At 57.4% G+C, this 24,548-nt stretch overlaps 3 protein-coding genes across 3 annotated transcripts; 1 reads left to right on the top strand and 2 right to left on the bottom strand.

Annotated features, from left to right (window-relative positions):
* Positions 1 to 1,933: 1,933 nt before the first annotated feature.
* RND1 (Rho family GTPase 1) lies at positions 1,934 to 10,279 on the bottom strand. Its single transcript, XM_058822074.1, has 5 exons — positions 10,118 to 10,279; positions 9,942 to 10,029; positions 6,274 to 6,383; positions 4,888 to 5,022; positions 1,934 to 2,293 (listed from the first exon to the last, which is right to left on the bottom strand). The coding sequence occupies exons 1-5, from the start codon at positions 10,235 to 10,237 to the stop codon at positions 2,048 to 2,050; spliced, it is 699 nt and encodes a 232-aa protein (XP_058678057.1). The 5' UTR covers positions 10,238 to 10,279; the 3' UTR covers positions 1,934 to 2,047.
* Positions 10,280 to 10,964: 685 nt separating this feature from the next.
* On the top strand, positions 10,965 to 19,712 carry CCDC65 (coiled-coil domain containing 65). The gene is made up of 8 exons (XM_058821988.1): positions 10,965 to 11,090; positions 11,287 to 11,454; positions 13,723 to 13,892; positions 16,125 to 16,263; positions 17,235 to 17,432; positions 18,930 to 19,148; positions 19,225 to 19,377; positions 19,488 to 19,712. Exons 1-8 carry the CDS (start codon positions 10,965 to 10,967, stop codon positions 19,710 to 19,712), a joined length of 1,398 nt encoding a protein of 465 aa, XP_058677971.1.
* A 963-nt stretch (positions 19,713 to 20,675) lies between these two features.
* On the bottom strand, positions 20,676 to 23,469 carry FKBP11 (FKBP prolyl isomerase 11). The gene is made up of 6 exons (XM_058822075.1): positions 23,322 to 23,469; positions 22,821 to 22,886; positions 21,340 to 21,427; positions 21,218 to 21,251; positions 21,031 to 21,101; positions 20,676 to 20,913 (listed from the first exon to the last, which is right to left on the bottom strand). Exons 1-6 carry the CDS (start codon positions 23,436 to 23,438, stop codon positions 20,696 to 20,698), a joined length of 594 nt encoding a protein of 197 aa, XP_058678058.1. The 5' UTR covers positions 23,439 to 23,469; the 3' UTR covers positions 20,676 to 20,695.
* Between the last annotated feature and the right edge of the window lie 1,079 nt (positions 23,470 to 24,548).

The raw sequence follows: 24,548 nt of genomic DNA, 5'->3' as shown, positions 1-24,548 counted from the left end.
TCCCTGCAGGAGCCTCACCCTCCTATTCACAAGATCGGGGAGTCCCAGGCAGAATGTGGGGGCAGAAGAAGTGGGGGGACTCGTTTGGCACCGCCCTCCCCAAAAGACGCCCCGATCACATCAATGTCACCATCAGCAGTGACACCAAAACATCCCAAAAGCCTCCAAAACCCAAAATCCCGCCCCAAAGCACAGGGCCAGGCAGGGCTGCACATAGGTAGGTGTTATATTTCTGATAATAAATAAGCTTTTTTTAATAACACTGACATGGAACAGAGACACCCCCCCATAATCCCCCTCCCCAAAATATAGTCCATAAAACAGCCCCCCCTCCCCAACCCACAGGGTCCCCCAGGGCCAAGCAGCAGATGAGGGATGGGGGGAAGGGGGAGAGAACAGGATGAGGCCATGGATGAGTCCCATGATGTGCACCCCAAATCCCACAGGGATCCCCGGGACGGCGTCCCTGTGTCCCCCAAAACCCACAGGGACCGTCCCAGGTGATGTCCCGGAGGGTCTGAGCACCCCAAACCCTCCAGGATTGGCGTCCTCAGGGTCCTGTGCACCCCAAACATCACAAAGACCATCCCAGGTGGTGTCCCCAGGGTCCTGAGCACCCCAAATCCCACAGGGATCTCTCTGGATTGGTTTACTCAGGATCCTGTGCACCCCAAACGCCACTGGGTTGATGTCCTCGAAGGTCTGAGCATCCCAAAACCCTCTGGGTTTGGTGTCCCCAGGGTCCTGAGCACCCCAGACACCCCAGGATTGATGTCCCTGATGGTCTGAGCACCCCAAACACCCCAGGAACCCCCTCAGGGTTGGGAACTGGGTGATGCCCCCTCCAGGACAATAATGCCAGGCAAGAGCAGCACCCCAAACCTCCTTTAGAGCTCGGGGGGGACCTCCCAAACCCTACCCAGCCCCACAGGGACCCCCCTGGATTGCTGTCCCTGAGGGTCTGTACACCCCAAATCCCACAGGCACCCCCTGGATTGGTGCCCCCAGGATCCTGCACACTCCAAACCCCACAAGAACCATCCCAGGTGATGTTCCTGAGGTTCTGAGCACCCCAAACACCCCAGGGACCCCTCTGGATTGCTGTCCTTGAAGGTCTGAGCACCCCAAACCCCACAGAGACCCTTCTGGGTTGGTTTCCTCAGGATCCTGAGCACCCCAAACCCCACAGGGACCCCCTCAGGGTTGGGAACCGGGTGAAGCCCTCCCCAAACCCCCCTCCCAGGGCAAGGGCAGCATCCCAAACCCTATCCAGCCCCAGGAGCCCCCCTGGGTTGATGTCCCCAGGGTCCTGAACACCCCAAATCCCCCAGAGACCCCTCTGGGTGGGTGTCCATAGCGTCCTGTGCACCCCAAACCCCACAGGGACTATCCCAGGTGATGTCCCTGAAGGTCTGTGCACCCCAAACCCCACTGGGGTGATGTCCTTGAAGGTCTGAGCACCCCAAAACCACCAGGACTGATGTCCCCAGGGTCCTGTGTGCCCCAAACTCCCCAGGGACCCCTCTGGGTTGGTTTCCTCAGGGTCCTGAGCACCCCAAACCTCCTCAGGGTTGATGTCCCCAGGGTCCTGTGCACCCCAAACCCCCCAGGGTTGATGTCCTTGAGGTTCTGAGCACCCCAAACCCCACAGGGACCCCCCTGGGTTGGTGTCACCAGGATCCTGTGCACCCCAAACCCCACCAGGACCATCCCAGCTGATGTCCCAGATGGTCTGAGCACCCCAAATCCCTCTGGGCTGATGTCCCCAGGATCCTGTGCACCCCAAACCCCACCAGGATCATCCCAGCTGATGTTTCTGAGGGTCTGAGCACCCCAAACCCCCCGGGACCCCCTCAGGGTTGGGAACTGGGTGAAGCCCTCCCCTCCCAGGGCAAGGGCAGCACCCCAACCCCTCCCCAGCTCCCCCAGACCCCATTCCGTGCACTTGGGGGGGATGGGGGGGCTTCCCAAATTTGGGGTGGGAGCGGGAAAGGGGGCTCTGTGTGTGTTTGTGTGTGTGTGTGTGTGTGCGAATCCCTTCCCCCCTTCACATGACGGAGCAGCTTTTCGCTTTTTCCTTCTTGAAGGTGGAGGAGATGAGCTCGGAGCGGCTGGGGAGGTGCAGGAGGCGCTTGGAGAGGCCGCGCCCGGGGCTGCGGGGAGGCTGCGGGGCGGCGCTGCTCAGGCACAGCCCGGACGCGGCGCGGAAGATGCTGTGCACGCTCTTCTCCGAGGTGAAGGCCGAACACTCCAGGTAACCCTCGGCTCCCAACTGCCGGGCGGCCGCACAGCCCTAAAAGCGGGGAGTCAGGTAGAGGGGTAGGTCAAGGTCATTGGGATATCCCAAAGTGAGTCCCAAACCCATTGAGACAGCCCCAAAGTCATTGGGATGTACCAAAAATTGGGATAGATCAAAGTCATTGGGATATCCCAAATCCACTGGGACAAAGTCATTGGGGTATCCCAAAATCGGGACAGATCAAAGTCATTGGGATATCCCAAAAATCAAGACAGATCGAGGTCAATGGGATATCCCAAAAATCGGGACAGATCGAAGTCATTGGGATATCCCAAAAATCGGGACAGATCAAAGTCATTGGGATATCCCAAAAATCGGGACAGATCGAAGTCATTGGGATATCCCAAAAATCGGGACAGATCAAAGTCATTGGGATATCCCAAATCCCCTGGGACAGATCGAAGTCATTGGGATATCCCAAATCCCCTGGGACAGATCAAAGTCATTGGGATATCCCAAAAATCGGGACAGCCCCAAAGTCATTGGGATATCCCAAAAATCGGGATAGATCAAAGTCATTGGGATATCCTAAAGTGAGCCCCACAAACACTGAGACATCCCCCAAACACACATCCTCCAAACCCACCGGGACAGCCCAAAGTCATTGGGATATCTCAAATCCATTGGGATATCCCAAAGTGAGCCCCACAAACACCAAGACACCCCAAATCCACACCCACAAACATTAGGACAGCCCAAAGTCATTGGGATATCTCAAATCCACTGGGATATCCCAAAGTGAGCCCCACAAACACAGGGACAGCCCAAAGTGAGCCCCACAAACCCATGGGGACAGCACAAACACACTGGGATGTCCCAAACTGAGCCCCAAACTCATCAGGACAGCCCCAAATCCACCAGGATATCCCAAACAGAGCCCCAAACCCATGGGGATATCCCAAATCCACTGGGACAGCCCCAAACCCACCGGGATATCCCAAACTGAGCCCCAAACCCATCAGGACAGCCCAAAATCATTGGGATATCCCAAAAAACAGGACAGATCAAAGTCATTGGGATATCCCAAAGTGAGCCCTATAAACACCAGGACACCCCAAACGCATTGGGATATCCTAATCTGCATCCCAAACCCATTGGGACAGCCCAAACTGAGCCCTAAAAACACCAGGACACCCCAAAATCATTGGGATATCCCAACCAGGACAGCCCCAAACAGAGTCCCAGAAAACACCGAGAGAGCCCAAACATCGGGAAAGCCCCAAACACGACTGGATATCCTAAACTGAACCCCAAACCCACTGGGACAGCCCAAAGTCATTGGGATATCCCAAAGTGAGCCCCACAAACCCATGGGGACAGCCCAAACACAGCGGGATATCCCAAACATTGGGACAGCCTGAACACACCGGGATATCCCAAATCCACCAGGACAGCCCCATACCCACTGGGACAGATCGAAGTCATTGGGATATCCCAAAAATCGGGACAGATCAAAGTCATTGAGGTATCCCAAAAATCGGGACAGATCAAAGTCATTGAGGTATCCCAAAAATCGGGACAGATCAAAGTCATTGGGATATCCTAAACTGAGCCACAAACCCACCAGGATATCCCAAATCCACTGGTACAGCCCCAAACCCACTGGGCTATCCCAAACCCATCAGGACAGCCCAAACCAACTGGGACAACCCCAAACACATCTGGATATCCCAAACTGAGCCTCAAACCCATCGGGACAGCACAAAGTGAGCCCCACAAACACCAGGAGAAGCCAATCTGAGCCCTGTGCAAACACAGGGACACCTCAAACCCACCAGGATATCCCAAACCCACCCCCACAAACACTGGGACAGGCCAAAGTCTTTGGGATGTCCCAAAATGAGCCCCACAAACATTGGGACAGCCCAAAGTGAGCCCCAAAAACATCGGGACAGCCCAAATTAAGCCCTACAAATCCACTGGGACAGCACAAAGTCATTGGGATATCCCAAAGTGAGCCCTACAAACACCAGGACACCCCAAAATCATTGGGATATCCCAAATCCATCAGGACAGCCCCAAACACACCTGGATATCCTAAACTGAGCCCCAAACCCACTGTGATATCCCAAAGTGAGCCCCACAAACCCATGGGGACAACTCAAACCCACCAGGACGGCCCAAAGTCATTGGGATATCTCAAACTGAGCCCCAAACCCACTGGGTTATCCCAAACATGCTGGGACAGCCCAAACTGAGCCCCAAACACATTGGGATATCCCAAAGTGAGCCCCAAAGCCATGGGGGCACAACAAACACACCAGGCATATCACAGACACTGGGACACCCCAAACTGAGCCCTGTGCAAACACCGGGATCCCCCCCAAACCCACCCCCATGTCAGACTACTGGGACACCCCAAAAATCATCCCCAAAAACAACAGGATCCCCCAAAACCATATCAGACCACCGGGACACCCCAAAAAATCATCCCCAAACCAGCAAGACCACCCCAAACTGAGCCCTGTGCAAACACCAGGATCCCCCCCAAACCAGACCACTGGGACACCCCAATCCCACCCCCCCCAGACCCTCGGGGTCCCCCCAGACCCTCGGGGCCCCCCCAGACCCTCGGGGCCCCCCCAGACCTGCTCGTAGGAGATGGGCGCCTGTTTCTGGTGCGAGAGCTCCAGCAGCGTGCTCAGGTCTGTCCTCAGGTCCGTCTTGCAGCCGATGAGCAGCACGCGGGTGTTGGGGCAATAATCCAGGATTTCTGTCTTCCACTAAGGGGGCAGGGCACCTCTCAGGGACAGGGGACACCCCAAAAGCCTCGCCCTGTCACCTCCATGGGGGTGGTGTCTCCATGTGCCAGCCTTGACCCCACAGGAACCCCCAAACCCCACAGAGATGCCCACAGGAACCCCCCAGACCCCATAGAGGTACCCACAGGAACCCCCAAACCCCACAGAGATACCCACAGGAACCCCCCAGACCCCAAAAGTCATTGGGATATCCTAAACTGAGCCCCAAACCCACCGGGACAGTCCAAAGTCATTGGGAGATATCCCAAATCCAGGGGGACAGCCCCAAACCCACCGGGATATCCTAAACTGAGCCCCAAACCCACCGGGATATCCTAAACTGAGCCCCAAGTACCCCATAGAGGTACCCACAGGAACCCCCAAACCCCACAGAGATCCCCACAGGAACCCCCCAGACCCCATAGAGGTACCCACAGGACATTGTCCTCACATCCCTGAACCCCCCAAACCCCACAGGGACCCCTCGGGCTGGTGTCCCCACATTTGTGAGCCCCCAAAATCCCTCAGCATCAGTGCCCCTGCATCTCTGAGCCCCCCCAAACCCCACAGGGACCCCCCTGCATGGGTGTCCCCACAACTCTGAACCCCTAAACCCCACAGAGTCAGTGGTCTGTGTCTGTGAGCCCCCCAAACCCCACAGGGACCCTCCAGGCTGATGTCCCCACATTTCTGAGCCCCCCAAACCCCACAGGGACCCTCCAGGCTGGTGTCCCCACATCTCAGAGCCCCCCAAACCCCTCAGCATCAGTGTCCCCACAACCCTGAGCCCCCAAACCCCACGAGGACCCCTCAGGCTGGTGTCCCCACATCCCTGAGCCCCAGATCTCACAGGGACCTCTCGGGCTGGTGTCCCCACATCCCTGAGCCCCCCAAACCCCACAGCATCAGTGTCCCCTCATCTCTGAGCCCCCCAAACCCCACAGGGACTCCCCAGGCTGGTGTCCCCACATTTGTGAGCCCCCAAACCCCACAGCGTCAGTGTCCCCACATCCCTGAGCCCCCAAACCCCTCAGGGTCAGTGTCCCCATATCCCTGAGCCCCCCAAACCCCTCAGGGTCAGTGTCCCCACATCCCTGAGCCCCCCAAACCCCTCAGGGTCAGTGTCCCCACATCCCTGAGCCCCCAAACCCCTCAGGGTCAGTGTCCCCACATCCCTGAGCCCCCCAAACCCCTCAGGGTCAGTGTCCTCACATCCCTGAGCCCCCTCCCCACCTTCTTGGTGGCACTGTCGAGGGTCTCGGGCCGGCTGACATCGAAGCAGAGCAGGACGGCGTCCGAGTCGCTGTAGCACAGGGGCCGCACGTTGTCATAGTAGGGGGAGCCTGGGGAAAAGGGGGGACACGATCAGCCCCTCCAGCCCCGGGACACGGGAAAGGGGGGCTGGGAAAGGGACAGAGCCCCCCCGTCCGAAATGGGGTGGAGGTAAGGGTATAGAGAGCCCCAAAGGGACAGAGCCCCCAAAAGAGACACAGCACACCCCAAAGGGACAGAGCACCATTCCTGCCCAGGGTGGGGACACAGCTCTAGGCACCCCCAAAAAGGACAGAGCCTCCCAAAAGAGACAGATCTCCATCCGAAATGGGGTGGGGGTAAGGGTATAGAGAGCCCCAAAGGGACAGAGACCCCCAAAAGAGACAGAGATCCCCCAAAAGAGACAGAGACTCCCCAAAATGGACACAGCCCCATTCCTGCCTAGGGTGGGGGCACAGCTCTAGCGACCCCAAAAGGGACAGAGCCCCCCAAAAGAGACAGAGATCCCCCTAAAAGAGACAGAAACCCCCATCTGGACTGGGTGGGGGCACGGGTATAGAAACCCCAAAAGGGACAGAGCCCCCCAAAGCAGACACAGCCCCTCGGCCTTACTGGGATGGGGACACGTCTCTAGAGACCCCAAAAGAGACAGAGCCCAATTCCCATCCGGGGTGGCGACATAGCTTAGAGACCTCCCAAAAGGGACAGAGCCCCCAAAAACAGATCCAGCCCCCGTCCTGACTGTGGGGACACAGCTCTAGAGACCCCCAAAAAGGGACAGAGTCCCTAAAACAGCCACAGTCCCTCATCCAAAATGGGGTGGGGGCACAGGTATAGAGACCCCAAAAGGGACACAGCTCCCCAAAAGGCACAGAGCTCCTAAAACAGACACAGCCCCCTGTCCTGACTGGGGTGGGGAGACAGGTCTAGAGCCCCCCAAAAGGGACACAGCCCCATTCCTGCCAGGGTGGGGGCACAGCTCTAGAGACCCCAAAAGGACAAGGCCCCACAAAACGGACACAGCTCCCCAAAATGCACAGAGCACCCCCGAAAAAGACACAGTTCCCCAAAAGGGACAGACAGACACACAGCTCTAGAGAACCCCAAAAGGGACACAGCCCCTGAAACAGACACAGTTCCCCAAAAGGGACAGATGAACACACAGCTCTAGAGTCCCCCAGGAGGGACAAAGTCCCCCAAAACAGACACAGATCCCCAAAAGGCACAGAGCCCCCAAGAAAAGACACAGCTCCCCAAAGGGGACAAGCAGACACACAGCTCTAGAGCCCCCCCAAAAGGGACTGAATTCCCCAAAAGGGACAGACAGACACACAGCTCCAGAGCCCCCCCAAAATAGACACAGCCTGATTCCTACCCACAGTGAGGACACAGCTCTAGAGCCCCCCAAAAGGGACAGAGCCCCTAAAACAAGCACAGCCCCATTCCTGCTTGGGTGGGGACACAGCTCCAGAGCCCCTAAAAGGGACAGATCCCCCCAAAACGGACACAGCTCCTCAAAAGAGACAGACGGACACACAGCTCTAGAGCCCCCCAAGACGGACAGACCCCAATCCTGCCCACGGTGAGACCCCAAAAGGCACAGAGCCCCCCAAAACGGACACAGCTCCCCAAAAGGCACAGAGCCCCCAAGAAAAGACACAGCTCCCCAAAAGGGACAGACAGCTCTAGAGCCCCCCAAAAAGGGACACAGCCCCCCCAAAATAGACACAGCCTGATTCCTACCCACAGTGAGGACACAGCTCTAGAGACCCCCAAAAGGGACAGAGCCCCTAAAACAGGCACAGCCCCATTCCTGCTTGGGTGGGGACACAGCTCCAGAGCCCCTAAAAAGGACAGATCCCCCCAAAACGGCCACAGCTCCCCAAAAGAGACAGACGGACACACAGCTCTAGAGCCCCCCAAGACGGACAGACCCCAATCCTGCACACGGTGAGACCCCAAAAGGCACAGAGCCCCCCAAAACGGACACAGCTCCCCAAAAGGCACAGAGCCCCCAAGAAAAGACACAGCTCCCCAAAAGGGACAGACAGCTCTAGAGCCCCCCAAAAAGGGACACAGCCCCCCCAAAATAGACACAGCCTGATTCCTACCTACAGTGAGGACACAGCTCTAGACACCCCAGAAGAGACAGAGCTCCCCAAAAGGCACAGAGCCCCCCAAAACGGACAGACGGAGACACAGCTCTAGAGCCTCCCAAAAGGGACACAGCCCCTAAAACAGACACAGCTCCCCAAAAGGGACAGAGCCCCTCCAAAATAGACACAGCCTGATTCCTACCCACAGTGAGGACACAGCTCTAGAGACCCCAAAAAGGGACAGAGCCCCTAAAACAGGCACAGCCCCATTCCTGCTTGGGGTGGGGGCCACAGCTCTAGAGACCCCAAAAGAGACAGACGGACACGCAGCTCTAGAGCCCCCCAAAACAAACACAGCTCCCCTCCTGCTCAGGGTGGTGGTCCGCAGCTCTAGAGAACCCCAAAAAGGACACAGAGGCACAGCTCCAGAGCCCCCCAAAAGGGACAGAGCTCCCCAAAAGGGGCACAGCTCCGGAACCCCCCCCAAATCACCACCTCGGTCCCCGCAGCCCCATCCGCGTCGCATCGCGCCTTGGCCAGGCAGCGGGAAATGGAGCCCGCGCTGTTTATGTAACAACCCCCCCGCCCCCCCCCTCCCATTTTGGGGAGCACCGAGGGGGTCTCGGGGTAGGGGGGGAGCCAGAGGAGGGGGTGTCACACGCTGTCACCCCCCCGGGATCCCCGGGGACACGGAGCCGCCAGCACCGCACCGGGGACTGCGGGGATCGCGGTGCGGGAAGGGGGTGCGGGAATGGCGGGGGAGGGGGGGGTTAATGGGGTGGGGGGCTCTGGGATGTCCCCCCCCACACCCCCCCCAGCCCCCCCAAAAGGCCTCGGAGGGGTTTGGCAGCCCAGACGCTCCGTGCACGGAATAGCAAAGAGGCTGCGCCAGCGCATCGCCATGGCAACCGGGGACCGGCGGGGACCCCCCCCTCTACACCGGGGGGGACACTGCAGCACCGGGCAGGGCTGCCCCGACCCCCCCCGCCAAATATTGGGGGTGCCCAGGGACGCGGAACAGCGGGCTGTCCCCATAAATCCGCCCCATTCACAGGCAGAACCCCACCCGGGGGGGCTCAGCGGAGTGGGGACCCCCACCAAAGAAGGGGTTCAGCTTCCTGGGACCCCCCCCAATTCCTGACCCCCCTGTGACCGTAGGGTGGGTCCCTGGGGAGCGCCTGCACCCCCAAACCCACGGGTATGACCCTAAACCTGAACCCCCCTGCAAGTGCGGGCACCAAGCGCCCTCCGCAGCCGCAGGGACCCCAAAACACCCCCGGCCCCCCAAAACACCCCCGAGACCCCAACAAGGCCACCAAAGTCCCTCCCCTCCCACGCTGCAGGTCCCCAAAACACCCTCGGGATGCCAAAACACCCCCACTGCAGGGACCCCCCGCTCACTGCAGCATCCCAGCCGCGATCCCCCAAAAGCCTAAAGCCGATCAGGGCCGGGGCAGCCCCCGCCGCACTCCCCCGGTAGCGGAGCCCCCGCCAGCCCCCCAAACATGCACCGTGCGTGTCTCCCCCCGATACCGGAGGTGTCCCAAAGGCTCAGTTCCACCCGCTGCTCCTCGCTGGCCAGACACGCCGTGTAGTTCTCAAACACGGTGGGCACGTACGTCTGCAACGGCACCGAGAGCGTCAGCGCCCCGCTCGGTCCCGCTTTACCGGCGCCCGCTGCCAGTTCCCCGCTGCCCTTCTCGGCTCACCTCAGGGTAGCAATCCTTGGCCAGCACCTGCAGCATGGCCGTCTTGCCGCACTGCACGTCACCCACCAGCACCAGCTTGCACCGGGCCGGGGCGGCCGGTGCCGGCCTCCGCTCCCGCATGGCGGCGGCGCGCACAGACACCCCCCGCTAGCACCCACCCACCGCCCTGCGCCCCGCCGCCGCAGCGGCCTTATATACCCCGCCGTCTGCATGGCCCGCCCACGGCGGCTCCCACCCGCCAATTAGCGCGGGGAATCCCGGAGCGCCGGCCAATAGCGGAGAGGCAGAGCGGGCGGGACACGCCCCGTGAGCGCGCTCTTGGCCGCCAGGGGGCGCCCGCGCGGGTCAGGGCGGAAGTGCCGCGGAGGCCCCGCCCCCTCAGCGGCCGTTGCCGGGAGACCGGAGGGACGCGCGGGCCGGGCCGGGACCGGGGCCGGTACCGGGGGGACCCCAAATTGGGGGGGGGGGGGTGGGAGACCCCATTGGAAGGGGTGGTGGGTGCTGGGGGAGCGTGGGAGGGAGATAGGGATGAGCTAGGAGGGCTCTGGAAGTGGGGATGGCCAGAGGGAAATGGGCCCTGGGGCCTGGGAAAGGAGGTGGGGACAGGTCTGGGCGGTCCCTGGGAGGGGAGAAGGGGCCAGAAGGGGTTGGTGGGGTCTGGGGGTGCTCCGAAGTGGAGGGGCAAGGAAATGGGTCTGGGGGAGCCTGGGGAGGGAGGCAGAAGGTTATGGGGTGTGGGGTACCCCATAGTGCAGGGGGCTGGGCAGGGGAAACAGGCCGTGGTGGGGGCCCTGGAGGGGTCACCACGCACACCCCGACCTCTCCTGCCCTGTCCCCTCCTCCAGCCATGGCGAGGTCCCAACTCAGTGCCCCCACGTCGGCCGAGGCCGAGCTGCTGCTGCTGCAGAGACAAGCGCTGGTTGAGGAGGAGCAGGCCAAAATCAAGAGGGCGCTGCTCACCCGCTTCATGCAGGTCCGGAACCCCACTGCAGCCTCCCCTGATCCCCTCCAAACTCCACCCTTTAAGCCCCCCAAACTCTTTTCCCCAGCAAATTTCCCCATCATCCCCACCAGGGCTGGGGCTGCCCCCGTTCTGTTGCACCCCCAGATAGCAGAGCAGCCCCAAACCCCTTCCTGACCCTTTCCCACCTCCCATTCCCTCTCCACAGGAGAAGCTGAGCCGGGAGGAGCAGAGCAGCCTCTGGGGTCTCCACAAGGTCCGCACGCTCTGGCGCTCAGCCCAACGCAAGGCCAAGGACAAAGAGCTGCGCCAGGACATCGAGATCCTCAGCCAGACCTTCTCAAGGGTCATGGACTGCAAGGATGGCACCATTGAGGTGACTCTGGGTGCTCTTCCCGGGCCCTCTGAACGGGGAGAAGCTGTGAGAACATTCATGGTTTCAATCCAAACAGCTGAGTGTCAGGAGAAGGTCCAATCCCTGGAGATGTTGGTCTGTGACATTCCTGGTTGTCTTGGTTTGGAAGGACAGGTGTCTGCTGAGGAAGGCAGGAGCCTCCTTTGAAATGGAGGATGTAAACCCTCTCCCTCTGAATTGTTATAAATTTGAAATCAAACCCTCCCCACCCCTCCAAATTATTATAAATTTGAAATTAAGGGGCTCTCAGGCAAAGATATGGGAGCAGGAATAACAGTTTGTCTTGGTTTGGAAAGACAGGTGTGTGCTAAGGAAGGCAGGAGCCACCCCTGAAATGGAAAATGTAAACCCCCTCCCTCTGAATTGTTATAAATTTGAAATTAGAGGGCTCTCAGTCAAAGATATGGAAGCAGGAATAACAGTTCTTTAATAGGGAAGAAAATAAAAGGATAAAATAAACAATACAGTAACTTAAAACAACACTGACAGAGTCAGAACCCAACCTGGCACCCTGTGGGTGTTGGCAGCAGTCCCATTGGAAATGTGGCTCAGCCCTCCTGCAGTGTCAGGGGTGGTTCTGCTGGAGCAGGGATCCCCTCTGAAGATCCAGGGGAAGAAGAGGCAGCTGCTGCTCCTCTGGGGAATCCAGTGGAGAAGCCGTGCTGGTATTCCAGAATCTCCAGATTATATCTGGGTAGGAATGTTTGAAACCTCAGATTATATCCAGGCAGGAATGTTTGAAACCTCAGATTCTATCCAGGTAGGAATGTTTGAAATCTCAGATTCTATCCAGGCAGGAATGTTTGAAATCTCAGATTGTATCCAGGCAGGAATGTTTGAAATCTCAGATTCTATCCAGGCAGGAATGTTTGGCTCCTCCCTCTGGGCTCACATCTCCCAATGGGATGCTGCAGTTCTTATCAGCCATGCAGTGATATTCAATAGCTGTTATCAGCAGATGTCCCCTCCTGAGGGAGGAGTGATTGTGGAAGAGATAAGGCAAACTGCCCACTGACAAAAGACAGCTGACATACAGATGGTAATAAATACATCTTGCCTTGCAATCTGGAGCACTCGTGGTCCTTCCTTGTTCTGAAACAGACTTGCAGAATCCTGAAACAGAGAGCTATTAAAGAAAATCATTAATAACTATTTAGAAATCCACCAAGCTCTTTATCGTCTCCTGAAACTCAGATTTTTAGACTTGAAACAACGAACATCCTTTGCTTTTCTCACAGCTTCTCTCTGTTCTGCAGGGCAGATGGATCCCACAACTCTGGGGCTGGCAGGGTGGGGAGGGGTGTGGGGGTGTTCACAGGGGTCCCAGGACGAGGGAAGAGATTAAAATCTTGGCTCCATGTTTCAGAAGGCTGAAATATTCTATTCTATTCTATTCTATTCTATTAATTTTAGTATAATATATACCATATATATTAAAATATAATATATAAAAATATATTATATATTATGAGATATATATCTTATATTTAAAATATTTTAATATATTACAAAAATAATATAATATAATAATATCATAAAATATTGACATGTAATTTATATATATCTTTAAGATATATAAAACATATATGATAAATATAAGATATTTATTGAAATATATGGGATATATTATACTAAAAGAATAGAAGTAAGGAATTCATCAGAAGGCTAGCTGATTTATTATTTTATTATATATATTACATTATATTCTTTTAGTATTATATATATTATATATATTAAAAATACAAGGTATATATTAAAATATATGAGATATATATTATGATATATGAGATATATATTGTGATATATATTATATATATCTTATATTTTTCTATAAGATATAAAAATATATTATTAATATAAGATATGTATTAAAATATATGATATATATTATACTAAAAGAATAGAAGAAAGGATTTTATCAGAAGACTTGAAAGGAAAGGAAAAAATGGAATGATAATAAAATCTTGTGACTGACCAGACTCTGAGCCAGCTGACTGTGATTGGCCATTAATTAAAAACAACCACCAAGAGACCAATCACAGATGCACCTGTTGCATTCCACAGCAGCAGATAATCATTGTTTATATTTAATTTCTGAGGCCTCACAGCTTCTCAGGAGGAAAAATCCTAACAAAAGGATTTTCCATAAAATATATCTGTGACAGAGGGGGGTGCCAGGTGACACAAATGACCCCCCCCCAAAAAAATGACTCCCCAAAACCTCCCCAGGCGCTGGTGACGGAGCTGAAGCAAGCAGAGGAGCAGCAGAACCGAGCCCTGAGCAGCCACCTGGACCTCACAGACCAACTGCTGAACCTGCAGCGCCGCCGCCTGGAATACCTGGAGCAGGGCTTTAGTGCCCAGGTGGGCGCCCTGAAGGCCGAGTTTGAGGCTGAGAGGTGTGGAAATTCAAGGGGTGTTGGAATAATTATCAATATTGCCGTGCCTGAGCTTGTCTGGCCCTTGGTGCTGAACCAAATAGCAGCAACTGTGGTGTTTTCACCCCAGAGACACTTTTGGCTATCTGGATGTGTGGTGTTTTACCCCACAGACACTTATGGCCAGCTGGATGTGTGGTGTTTTCACCCCACAGACACTTTTGGCTATCTGGATACCCCACAGCCACTTTTGGCTATCTGGATGTGTGGTGTTTTACCCCACAGACACTTTTGGCTATCTGGATGTGTGGTGTTTTCACCCCACAGACACTTTTGGCCAGCTGGATGTTGCACCTGGGTGTGGTGGTGGTTCGCAGGAGTCCCAGGATGAGAGAAGAGATGAGAATCTTGACTCCGTGTTTCAGAAGGGCTGGTTTATTATTTTATGATATATATGATGTTAAAAGAGAATGATGTGTTAAAACTATACTAAAAGAATAGAGAAAGGATTCATCAGAAGGCTTGAAAAGGAAAGGAATGATAACAAAATCTTGTTACTGACCAGAGAGTCTGAGACAGCTCACTGTGATTGGCCATTAATTAAAAACAACCACATGAGACCAATCACAGGTGCATCTGTTGCATTCCACAGCAGCAGATAATTATTGTTTATATTTCATTTCTGAGGCTCTCAGCTTCTCAGGAGAAAAAAATTCTAAGGAAAGGATTTTTCATAAGATATATCTGTGACAGCTGGGCACGTGGAGACAAGTCCAGGCCTGCAGCAGCTCAGGATGGAGCTTCCTCTCATGGAGTTTACCTCAGGTTTACCTCTGTCAGAGAAGCTTTAAGGTGATGGTGAAGAAAAGGAGTCAGTTCTGATGGCGGGTTTGGATCCAGAGCTTTATCCTGGCCCACAGGCCTCTGAATGCAGCAACAGCTCCAACAGAAGTCCCCAGTTCTGTGGTTGTTGTTCCTTTTAACCCTGGGGCAAGGGGCAGGGAAAGAGTAGGGATCCCACCAACCAGGTACAGGAGGGGAGGGACAAAAGGACAAAGGACAGCTGGATGGCCCAGTGCCCCCCCAGGGGTGGAAAGCACCTTTTGAATTTTGCCAATCACTTCTGGAATTCCAGGACTGACAGACAGTGCTGGGAGGGGAAAGGAGAGGTGACTGACACACCTGGCAGGGAATTATCAGGGGAGGGACCCGAGGTTCTGAGGTAAACCCTGAAATCACAACAAAACACAGGAGGAGAAGGGAATGGAGCAGCAGTGGCACCCATGGACTGTCCTGAAATGGAGCTGAGCCTCCCCTGGTGCCATGGGGAACCCTGCAGTGCCTTTGTCATGGAGTGTAAGAGTGTCGTGGGGGGGGGGGGGTAGGAAGGTCAGGACAGACAGACACGAGAGATCTCTGAAGCCAGGGCATGGAACTTGGGGTTTATTGCAAAGGGCCAAGTGCAGGGAGCTGCTGGGAGCTACCAGGCACAGTTGGAGCAGGACTGAGAGGAGAGAGGGGTAGAGAGGATGAGAGGGTGAGAGAGTAAAAGGGGAAGAGAGCGAGCTTTCCATTCCAATACAATAAATCTTCTTCTGTGTTGAATATTCTAATTCTCACTAACCAATCTAGTCCAAGATACAAATCCTACAGCATTTCCGTACAGCCTATAAGAATCATTACATCACCATACTGTGTTACATTTTAAACCCTAAAAACTCCTCTTTGGACCCCTTCTGCCAAGCCTAAAAACTACTCTTTGGAAACCCTAAAAACTCCTCTTTGTGCCCCTTCTGCCAAGCTGGCAGGGTCTGCTCTGACCCTTGGAGCTGTCTGCAAGCAGAGGTTTGTTGTTCCATCAAAAGGGGATCACCTTCAGCCGGCCACACCATTGTTTTCCAGTTGTTCTGTAACTGAGGGATCTCAAAGCTTGCTTTCATTTCAATCTCGCTTACAGTTTCCATATTCTCAAAATCTTTTGCCAGGCAATCATATTCATAAGGCTTTCCTGTTTCATCTCCCCCAACACTCCACCTGTCTCTCTGTCTGTGTGTCTATGTGTCTGTGTGTCTATGTGTCTGTGTGTCTGTGTGTCTGTCTGTCGGTGACCCCTCGGCGCACCTAAACTTGCTTTCACTTCAATCTTGCTTATAATTTCCATATTCTCAAAATCAATCTTATTTATAAGGCTTTCCTGTTTCATCTCCCCCAACAATAGAAGAAACCCTTTTGCCCTGCCTTGTGTCCCCACAGGAAGGCCATGCTGGAGCAGCGGGACTGGGAAAGCTGGGTCCTGCAGCAAATGGAGCTGGCCACGGAGGAGGAGCACGCCAGGAGCGAGCAGGCGGCCTTGCTGAACTTCCAGAGCGCCCGGGATGACATCAAAAACAAGGCAAGGGGGCATGGAAGGTCTGGCAGGGATGGCAGGGGAGGTTTCGGGGGTAACCTGTTGGTTTGGAAAGACAGGAGTCTGCTAAGGAAGGCAGGAGCCTCCCCTGAAATGGAGAATGCAAACTCTCCCCACCCCTCTGAATTGTTATAAATTTAAAATTAAGGGGCTCTCAGGAAAAAATATGGGAGCAGGAAATAACAGTTCTTTAATAGGGAAGAAAATAAAAGGATAAAATAAACAATGCAGTGAACTAAAAACAACACTGACAGAATCAGAACCCAACCTGGCACCCTGTGGGTCAGGGTGTTGGTGGCAGTCCCATTGGAATTGTGGCTCAGCCCTCCTGCAGTGTCAGGGGTGGTTCTGCTGGAGCAGGGATCTGTAGAGAAGGATTTATTCTTCCTCTGAAGATCCAGTGGAAGAAGAGGCAGCTGCTGCTCCTCTGGGAAATCCAGTGGAGAAGCCGTGCTGGTGTCTCAAAAACCTCTAGATTATATCTGGGTAGGAATTTTTGAAACCTCAGATTATATCAAGGTAGGAATGTTTGAAATCTCAATTGTATCCAGGTAGGAATGTTTGAAATCTCAATTGTGTCCAGGTAGGAATGTTTGAAATCTCAGATTGTATCCAGGTAGGAATGTTTGAAATCTCAGATTGTATCCAGGTAGGAATGTTTGGAATCTCAGATCATATCCAGGTAGGAATGTTTGAAATCTCAGATTGTATCCAGGTAGGAATGTCTGGCTCCTCCCCCCGGGCTCACATCTCCCAATGGGATGCTGCAGTTCTTATCAGCCATGCACTGACATTCAATAGCTGTTATCAGCAGATGTCCCCCTAGAGGGAGGTGTGAATGTGGTCAACTCAAAGAGAGAGATAAAGCAAACTGCCCACTTGACGAAGATAATCTGCCATACAGATGTAACTAAAAACATCCTGCATTTCAATTTTCACCATGTGTGTCCCCCCAGTGCTGGCAGGATCAGCAGTACAGCCGCCTGCAGCTGGGGGCCAGGCTCGAGGGGCTGTGGGAGCAGATCCAGACAGCACGCAGGAACTACGCCCAGGCCACCGAGAAGAAGAAGGTGGAGCTGGAGGAGCTCAAGAAGAAGTGTGAGAGGACTTCCAGCGAGATCAACGTGCAGGCGAAGAGGCTGGAGAAGCTGCAGGTTTTGGCAGGGGTGCTGGGTGGTTGTGGGAGTGGGGTCACCCCTCATTCCCCACTCGTTTTTCCATGGGATGGTGGAATTGTTGAGGTTGGAAAAGCCTCTGAGACCCATCAAGGCCAACCTGGCACTGGCAAGGAGGTGACAACAGGCCAGGCTAAGAAGGGGCCCCCCAAGAGTTTGTGGAGCAGTGCCTGAGCCATGGAATCATGGAATTATTGAGGTTGGAAAAGTCTCTGAGATCATCAAGTCCAACTGTTCTCTCAGCACTGCCAGGGCCACTGCTAAACCTCATCCATGTGGTGTTTGAGCACTTCCAGGGATGGTGCCTCCACCAGTGCCCCGAACAGCCCATCCCAAAGCTGGGCCACCCTTTCAAAAAAGGATTTTTCCCCCATCCCAAAGCCGGGCCACCTTTTCCAAGAAGGAATTTTCCCCCATTCCAAGAAGGAATTTTCCCCGATTCCAAGGAGAAATTTCTCCCCATTCCAAAGCTGAGCCACCTTTTCCAAGAAGGAATTCTCCTTTCCAAGAAGGAATTTTCCCCCATCCCAAAGCTGGGCCACCTTATCCAAGAAGGAATATTCCCCCATTCCAGGAAGAGATTTTCCCCCATTCCAAAGCTGGGGGAAATTCCTCCTTTCCGAGAATGAATTCCTCCTGTCCAAGAAGGAATTTTCCCCCACCCCAAAGCTGGGCCACCCATTCCAAGAAGGAATTCTCCCCCATCCCAAAGCTGGGCCACCTTTTTAAGAAGGAATTTTCCCCCATTCCAAGGAGGAATTCCTCCTGTCCAAGAAGGAATTTTCCCCCACCCCAAAGCTGGGCCACCTTTTCCAAGAAGGAATTCTCCCCCATTCCAAGAAGAAATTTTCCCCCATTCCAAGAAGAAATTTTCCCCACCCCAAAGCTGGGCCACCTTTTGCAAGAAGGAATTTTCCCCTATTCCAAGAAGAAATTTTCCCCCATTCCAAGAAGGAATTTTCCCCTCTTCCAAGAAGGAATTTTCCCCCACCCCAAAGCTGGGCCACCTTTTCCAAGCAGGAATTTTCCCCCATTCCAAGAAGGAATTTTCCCCCGTTCCAAGGCTGAGCCACCTTTTCCAAGCAGGAATTTTCCCCCATTTCAAGAAGGAATTTTCCCCCATTCCAAGGCTGAGCCACCTTTTCCAAGAAGGAATTTTCCCCTATTCCAAGAAGGAATTTTCCCCCACCCCAAAGCTGGGCCACCTTTTCCAAGAAGGAATTTTCCCCTATTCCAAGAAGGAATTTTCCCCCACCCCAAAGCTGGGCCACCTTTTCCAAGAAGGAATTTTCCCCATTCCAAGAAGGAATTCCTCCTTTCCAAGGAGAAATTTTCCCCCACCCCAAAGCTGGGCCACCTTTTCCAAGAAGGAATTTTCCACCATTCCAAGAAGGAATTTTTCCCCATCCCAAAGCTGAGCCACCCTTTCCAAGCAGGAATTTCCCCCAGGAACATTTCCCCGCCGTTTCTCCCCAGGACATGGTCACGGCCACTCGGGCCCAGATCGCGGCTCACCTGCGCAGGAGCGAGGAGCAAACGCAGCGCATCCGCGGCGACCGGGAGGACGCCCAGCAGAAACTCCAGAAGCTCCGCTCTCAGATCAGCGGGGCCGGCGCCACGGCTCACACCCACCTGGTGACGCTCTGCTCCCAGTGCGCTGCCACCCTCAAGGTGCTGCAGCAGCTGGTGGAGAAGGTGAGTTGGGCACCGCTGATGTCCCCGCTGTGTCCTGCTGTCCGTCCCCACCTGCCCATCCTGATGTCCCCACCAGGCTCAGCGCCTCCTACGCCTGGCTGAGCTGTGCCGCAGGCTGGAGACAGAAGAGGAGAAGGTGCTGCCCTTCTACCCCTCCTCGCTGGGCGAGCTGGAGCAGCAAAAAGCCCGCATGGTCCTGGAGGAGACGGCCAGCCAGCCCCTGGCACGGGTGAGGAGGCGCCACCGCCATCCTCAGGCTGTGATTCAGCTCTGGGGATCCCCCAGCCGGTGCTTGGGGCAGGATGGAGACCCCAAAATCTCCCTGCTGCCTCTCCACAGGTGATGAAGGACTACATTGGGCTGGAGAGGTTCTGGCAGAGGTTCAACAAGGCCAAGCTGGAGGAGAAGGGGCTGGAGAAGGCACGGGCAGCCTTGGCAGCCAGGAACCAGGAGCTCAGGAGGCTCCTCCAGCAGTACCTGGCGGGGGCTACAATCCACCAGAGGGTGCCCAAAGATCCCCATCCCCTCCTTGCCACCAAGCAAAAACCTCATCCCCAGAAATGATGGGGTGAGCCACACTCAGGGACACTGGGCATGGGGAGGGCTCAACCACCAGGACCCCTTTTCGTGGCTCCACCAGCTCCAGCTGAGGTTCCCTGGCAGCCCTGCCTGGTGTTTGGGGACTCAGGGACTGTCACTTCTTGGATATGCCTTAAAAGAGCAAAACTGCCTGAAAATGTGCTCCAGGGTGTTATTTCTGGGATTCATTGAGTCTGTAACCTGACAGGACCCATCAAAGCCCTGGGCCCTCCTTGCCACCAAGCAAAAGCCTCAGAAATGACAGGGGGAGTCACCTCAGGGACACTTGGGGAAGCTCTTGGGCATGGTGCACCCCAAGAGTTTCTGGGGAGGGGTCAACCAACCACCAGGATTCCTTTCCTAGCTGAGGTTCCCTGGCAGCCCTGCCTGGTGTTTGGGGACATAGGGATTTCCTGAATATGCCTTAAAAGAGCAAAACTGCCTGAAAATGTGCTCCAGGGTGTTATTTCTGGGATTTATTGAGTCTGTAACCTGACAGGACCCATCCAGGCCCTGGGGCAGGCAGGGAGCTGAGGGGTGCACAGCCCCTTCCCACTGCCCATCACAGCCCCTCTTCACTGCCCTGTGCCCATCCCAACCCCTTCCCCTGCCCTGTGCCCATCACAGCCCCTTCCCACTGCCCTGTGCCCATCCCAACCCCTTCCCCTGCCCTGTGCCCATCACAGCCCCTTCCCACTGCCCTGTGCCCATCCCAACCCCTTCCCACTGCCCTGTGCCCATCACAGCCCCTCCTCACTGCCCTGTGCCCATCCCAACCCCTCCTCACTGCCCTGTGCCCATCACAGCCCCTTCCCACTCCCCTGTACCAATCACAGCCCCTTCCCACTGCCCTGTGCCCATCCCAACCCCTCCTCACTGCCCTGTGCCCATCACAGCCCCTTCCTGCTGCCCTGTGCCCATCCCTGTGTCAGGAAGAGCAGCCACAGATGCCAAAAGGGGGGAAGGTTTTATTTCTTTTTGGCTTTGTTCCTCTTCTCCTCCTTCTGCTTCTTCTTGGACAGCTTGGGGCTGCTGGCCTTGCGGTAGAGGTGGAAGCCAATGAGCCCCAGCAGCGCTGGCACCAGTGCCAGGCACAGCAGTGGCACCACCTCATTCAGCACCTTCTGCCAGTAACTGGCACGGGACAGCCCCACCAGCTCCACCTCGAAGCGCAGCACAGCGTCACCTGCAAGGGGGCCACAGCCTGAGCAGGGACCCCAAAAAGACCCCACAGAGACCCCAAAGAGACCCCACAGAGACCCCACAGAGACCCCACAGAGACCCCCCTGAGGGCTGCACTCACCTGGGATGCTTGGGGGGGAGCCCCGTTTGCCATAGGCTAAGTGAGGGGGGATGATGGCTCTGCGCTTCTCCCTGCCATGGTGACAGTGTCGGTGCCACAAACTCTGCTGGGGACACTGGGGAGGGGACACTGGGGAGGGGACACGGGAGGGGACACTGCCACCCCCGTGTCCCCCATCCGCACTTACCCCACACACATGTCCAGCAGGCTCTGCTCCAGACCTGTGGCAGAGCGGGGTGAGGGTGAGTGGGGCTGGTTGGGGTGACCCTGGTGCCCCCCAGCCCTGCTCCCCCTGAGCCCCTCACTCACCAGGGATCACCTGGTGCCTGCCCAGCTCCACCTGCAGGGGGTCCCGGCCGAGGGAGGAGTCGATGATGCGGCCATCCTCCAGGGTGCCCTGTGGGGGGCATTGCCATGGTCACCCCGCCATGGTGGCACTTGGCTGCCAGCGTGGTCCCAGTGCTGCTCTGGGGCTGATCCCAGTCCCTGTGCCATCCCTGTGCCACCCCTGTGCTGATCCCAGTCCCTGTGCCACCCCTGTGCCATGCCTGTACTGATCCCAGTCCCTGTGCCACCCCTATGCTGATGCCAGTCCCTGTGCTGATGCCAGCCCCTGTGCCGTCCCAGTGGGAATCCCTGTGCCACCCCTGTGCTGATCCCAGTCCCTGTGCCATCCCTGTGCCCCCCTTGTGCTGATGCTAGTCCCTGTGCCATTCCTGTGCCATCCCTGTGCTGATGCCAGTCCCTGTGCCATCCCTGTGCCACTCCTGTGCTGATCCCAGTCCCTGTGCCACCCCTGTGCCATCTCTGTGCTGATGCCAGTCCCTGTGGCCCCTCTGTGCCACCCCTGTACCACCCCTGTACTGATCCCAGTTCCTGCAGCCCCCCTGTGCTGATACCAGTCCCTGTGCCATCCCTGTGCCACCCTTGTGCTGATGCCAGTCCTGGTACACTCCAGGTCACTCTGGTCCCAGGGCCATGCCAAGGTAATCCTCGGGCTGATCCCAATGCCAGCCATGCCCATGCAAGCCCCAGTGTCACCCCCGTGCCACCCCAGGTGCCACCCAGAGCCCATCCTGGGCCTGTCCCCATGCCATTCCCAGTGACACCCCTGTGCCACCCCAGGTGCCACCCAGAGCCCATCCTGGTGCTGTCCCAGCCCGTGTCACCCCCGTGCCACTCCAGGTGCCACCCAGAGCCCATCCTGGCACTGTCCCCATGCCATTTTCAGTGACACCATGGTACCTTCCAACTTCTCCAGCCCCCATAACCACCCCGGTACCACCCCTCCGCTCACTCCGGTTCCACCGCGGTACCACCCTGGTACCACCCCGGTACCGCCCCGCTACCACCGCGGTACCACCCCGGTACTACCCCCGTACCACCCCCCGTACCGCCCCATTTCCCACCCCGGTACCACCCTCGGTACCACCGCCGGTACCACCCCGGAACTGCCGCATTTCCCACCCCGGTACCACCCCCGGTACCGCCCCGGTGCCGCCCCATTTCCCACCCCGGTACCACCCCGGTACCACCCCGGTATCACCCCCGGTACCATCCCCGGTACCGCCCCCGGTACCGCCCCGTTTCTCACCCCGGTACCACCCCCGGTACCACCCCGGTGCCGCCCCATTTCCCACCCCGGTACCACCCCGGTGCCACCCCGGTACCGCCCCATTTCCCACCCCGGTACTACCCCGGTACCACCCCGGTGCCGTTGCCGGTGCCGGTGCCCCCCGCCCCGCCCACCGGGAGCGCAGTGCTGACGTGTTCCTGCCGCCCGTGCTCACCGTGTAGTGGATGTGCACCGTGTCCCCCGGCGCCGACAGCTCCGTGCAGCCCTCGGGAGGGGCCACCTGCAACGGGGAGCTCGCGGAGAACCGGCACGGAGAACCGGGACCGAGCCCCCTCCCCTCGGGGTCCCCGCAGCCCCCTGAGAGCCGAACTCCCAACCGGGCCCCCGGTCCTGGGTGCGCCGCCTTCCTCCGCCACAGCCCGGTCCTCCCGGTGCCCTCCCGTGCCAGCCCGCTCCTCCCGGTGCCCCGTGGCAGCCCGCTCCTCCCGGTGCCCCGTGGCTCGCTCCCGCCGCAGCCCGGGCCTGCCGGTGCCTCCTTCCCCGCCCCGTGCCCAGGCCGGGCTCCCCGGTGCCCCCCGAGCCTCCCGCCGGTGCTCGGTGTCCCGCCGGTCCCTCTCGGTCCCTGCCGGTCCCGGTCTCAGCCTGCCCAAGGGGGCCGCGTGGCTCCCCGGTGCCCGGTTCCCCCGGTTCCCCCGTTTCCCCTCCCGGGGCTCACGATCGTTTCCAGCCGTAGCTCCCGGGCGCCGCTTTCGGTTTCGCTCTCGGCGGCGCGGCAGAGCGGCGGCGGCGGCAGCAGCAGAGCCAAGAGGAGCAGAGCGGCGGGGAACGGCATGGCCGGGCTGGCGGCGGGGGAACGGACACCGGCACCGGGACCGCCCCCTCACCTCGGGCCCCGCCCCCGGGACCGCCCCCACATCGAGAGCGGCCCCGGGACGGGCACCGGCGCCTCCCCAGTGGGGCTGGGGGACGGGAGGATGCTCAGGACCGGCCGCTGCTCCGGTGCCCGGTGCTCCGTGGGAACCCCGGAGTCCGCCCCAGCCCGGGACCGTCCCAGCGGGGGCTCCGGGTGAGGGTCAGAGACCGCGGGGTCAAACCGGAGGGTCCGGGCCGGGGAACGCGTCCCGAGCGCCGGTTGGGTGCAGCCCACCCCGGTAACATCCCCGGTGCCAGCAGGCGGCAGCACAGCCCGGGGAACCGGCACCCACCGGGGCCCAGGACCGCTCCCCGGGTCCCGACCCCTTCTCCAGCACCCCGCGGCTCCGGGTCATTCTTTCTCCTTCTCTCGGTACCTCCGCCGCTCTTCCAAGTGATACCGAGCCCGCGGGCCGGCTGGAGCCCGGTGGAACGGAACCGGCCCCAGCAAACCCGTCCGTGGGGACACCCAGGATATGCCCCCACTCCGTGGGGCACACGGTGGGCAGCCGGGATCCCCCGCCCCGTGCCCGCGGGGATGGTGGCACCTCATTGCTGTCACCGGCGCCGGTGCCGCTCCGGGACGGTGACGGTGCAGCTCCCGGACGACGGCATCGGCACGCCGGCCCCACCGGCGCACCCACATACCAGGCTCGGTTGCCGAGAGGTGGGGAAGCCAGGCTGGCGGCGGGGCCCGGGCCGTTAATGGGATTAGGGCCGCCGGGTCAGCCCTCGGCACACAAAGCCCTCGGTACAGCCGGTGGGAACGCATCGGGGCCGGCTCCGCTGCTCCCGCCCACCGGGGAGTCCCGGTGAGCCACACTGAGCCCCCGGTGGAGCTCCCAGAGCCCCGGTGATCCCCAGTGTGGCTCCCCGGGATCATCTCCATGGTCCCCAACCCACTGTGGGGCACGGGTCACCTGCACTGGAGCACCCCCATGTCACCTCCACAGCCCCCAACCCACTGGGGAGCCCTGGTCACCCCCATTCTGGTCCCTGGTGGTGGCTCTGGTCACCCCATTCTGGTCCC

The sequence above is a fragment of the Ammospiza caudacuta genome, chromosome 31, assembly GCF_027887145.1.
Source record: "Ammospiza caudacuta isolate bAmmCau1 chromosome 31, bAmmCau1.pri, whole genome shotgun sequence".
NCBI classification, from domain to species: domain Eukaryota; kingdom Metazoa; phylum Chordata; class Aves; order Passeriformes; family Passerellidae; genus Ammospiza; species Ammospiza caudacuta.
The sequence above is the reverse complement of the archived record's forward strand: the minus strand, read 5'-3'. Positions and strand labels throughout refer to the sequence as shown.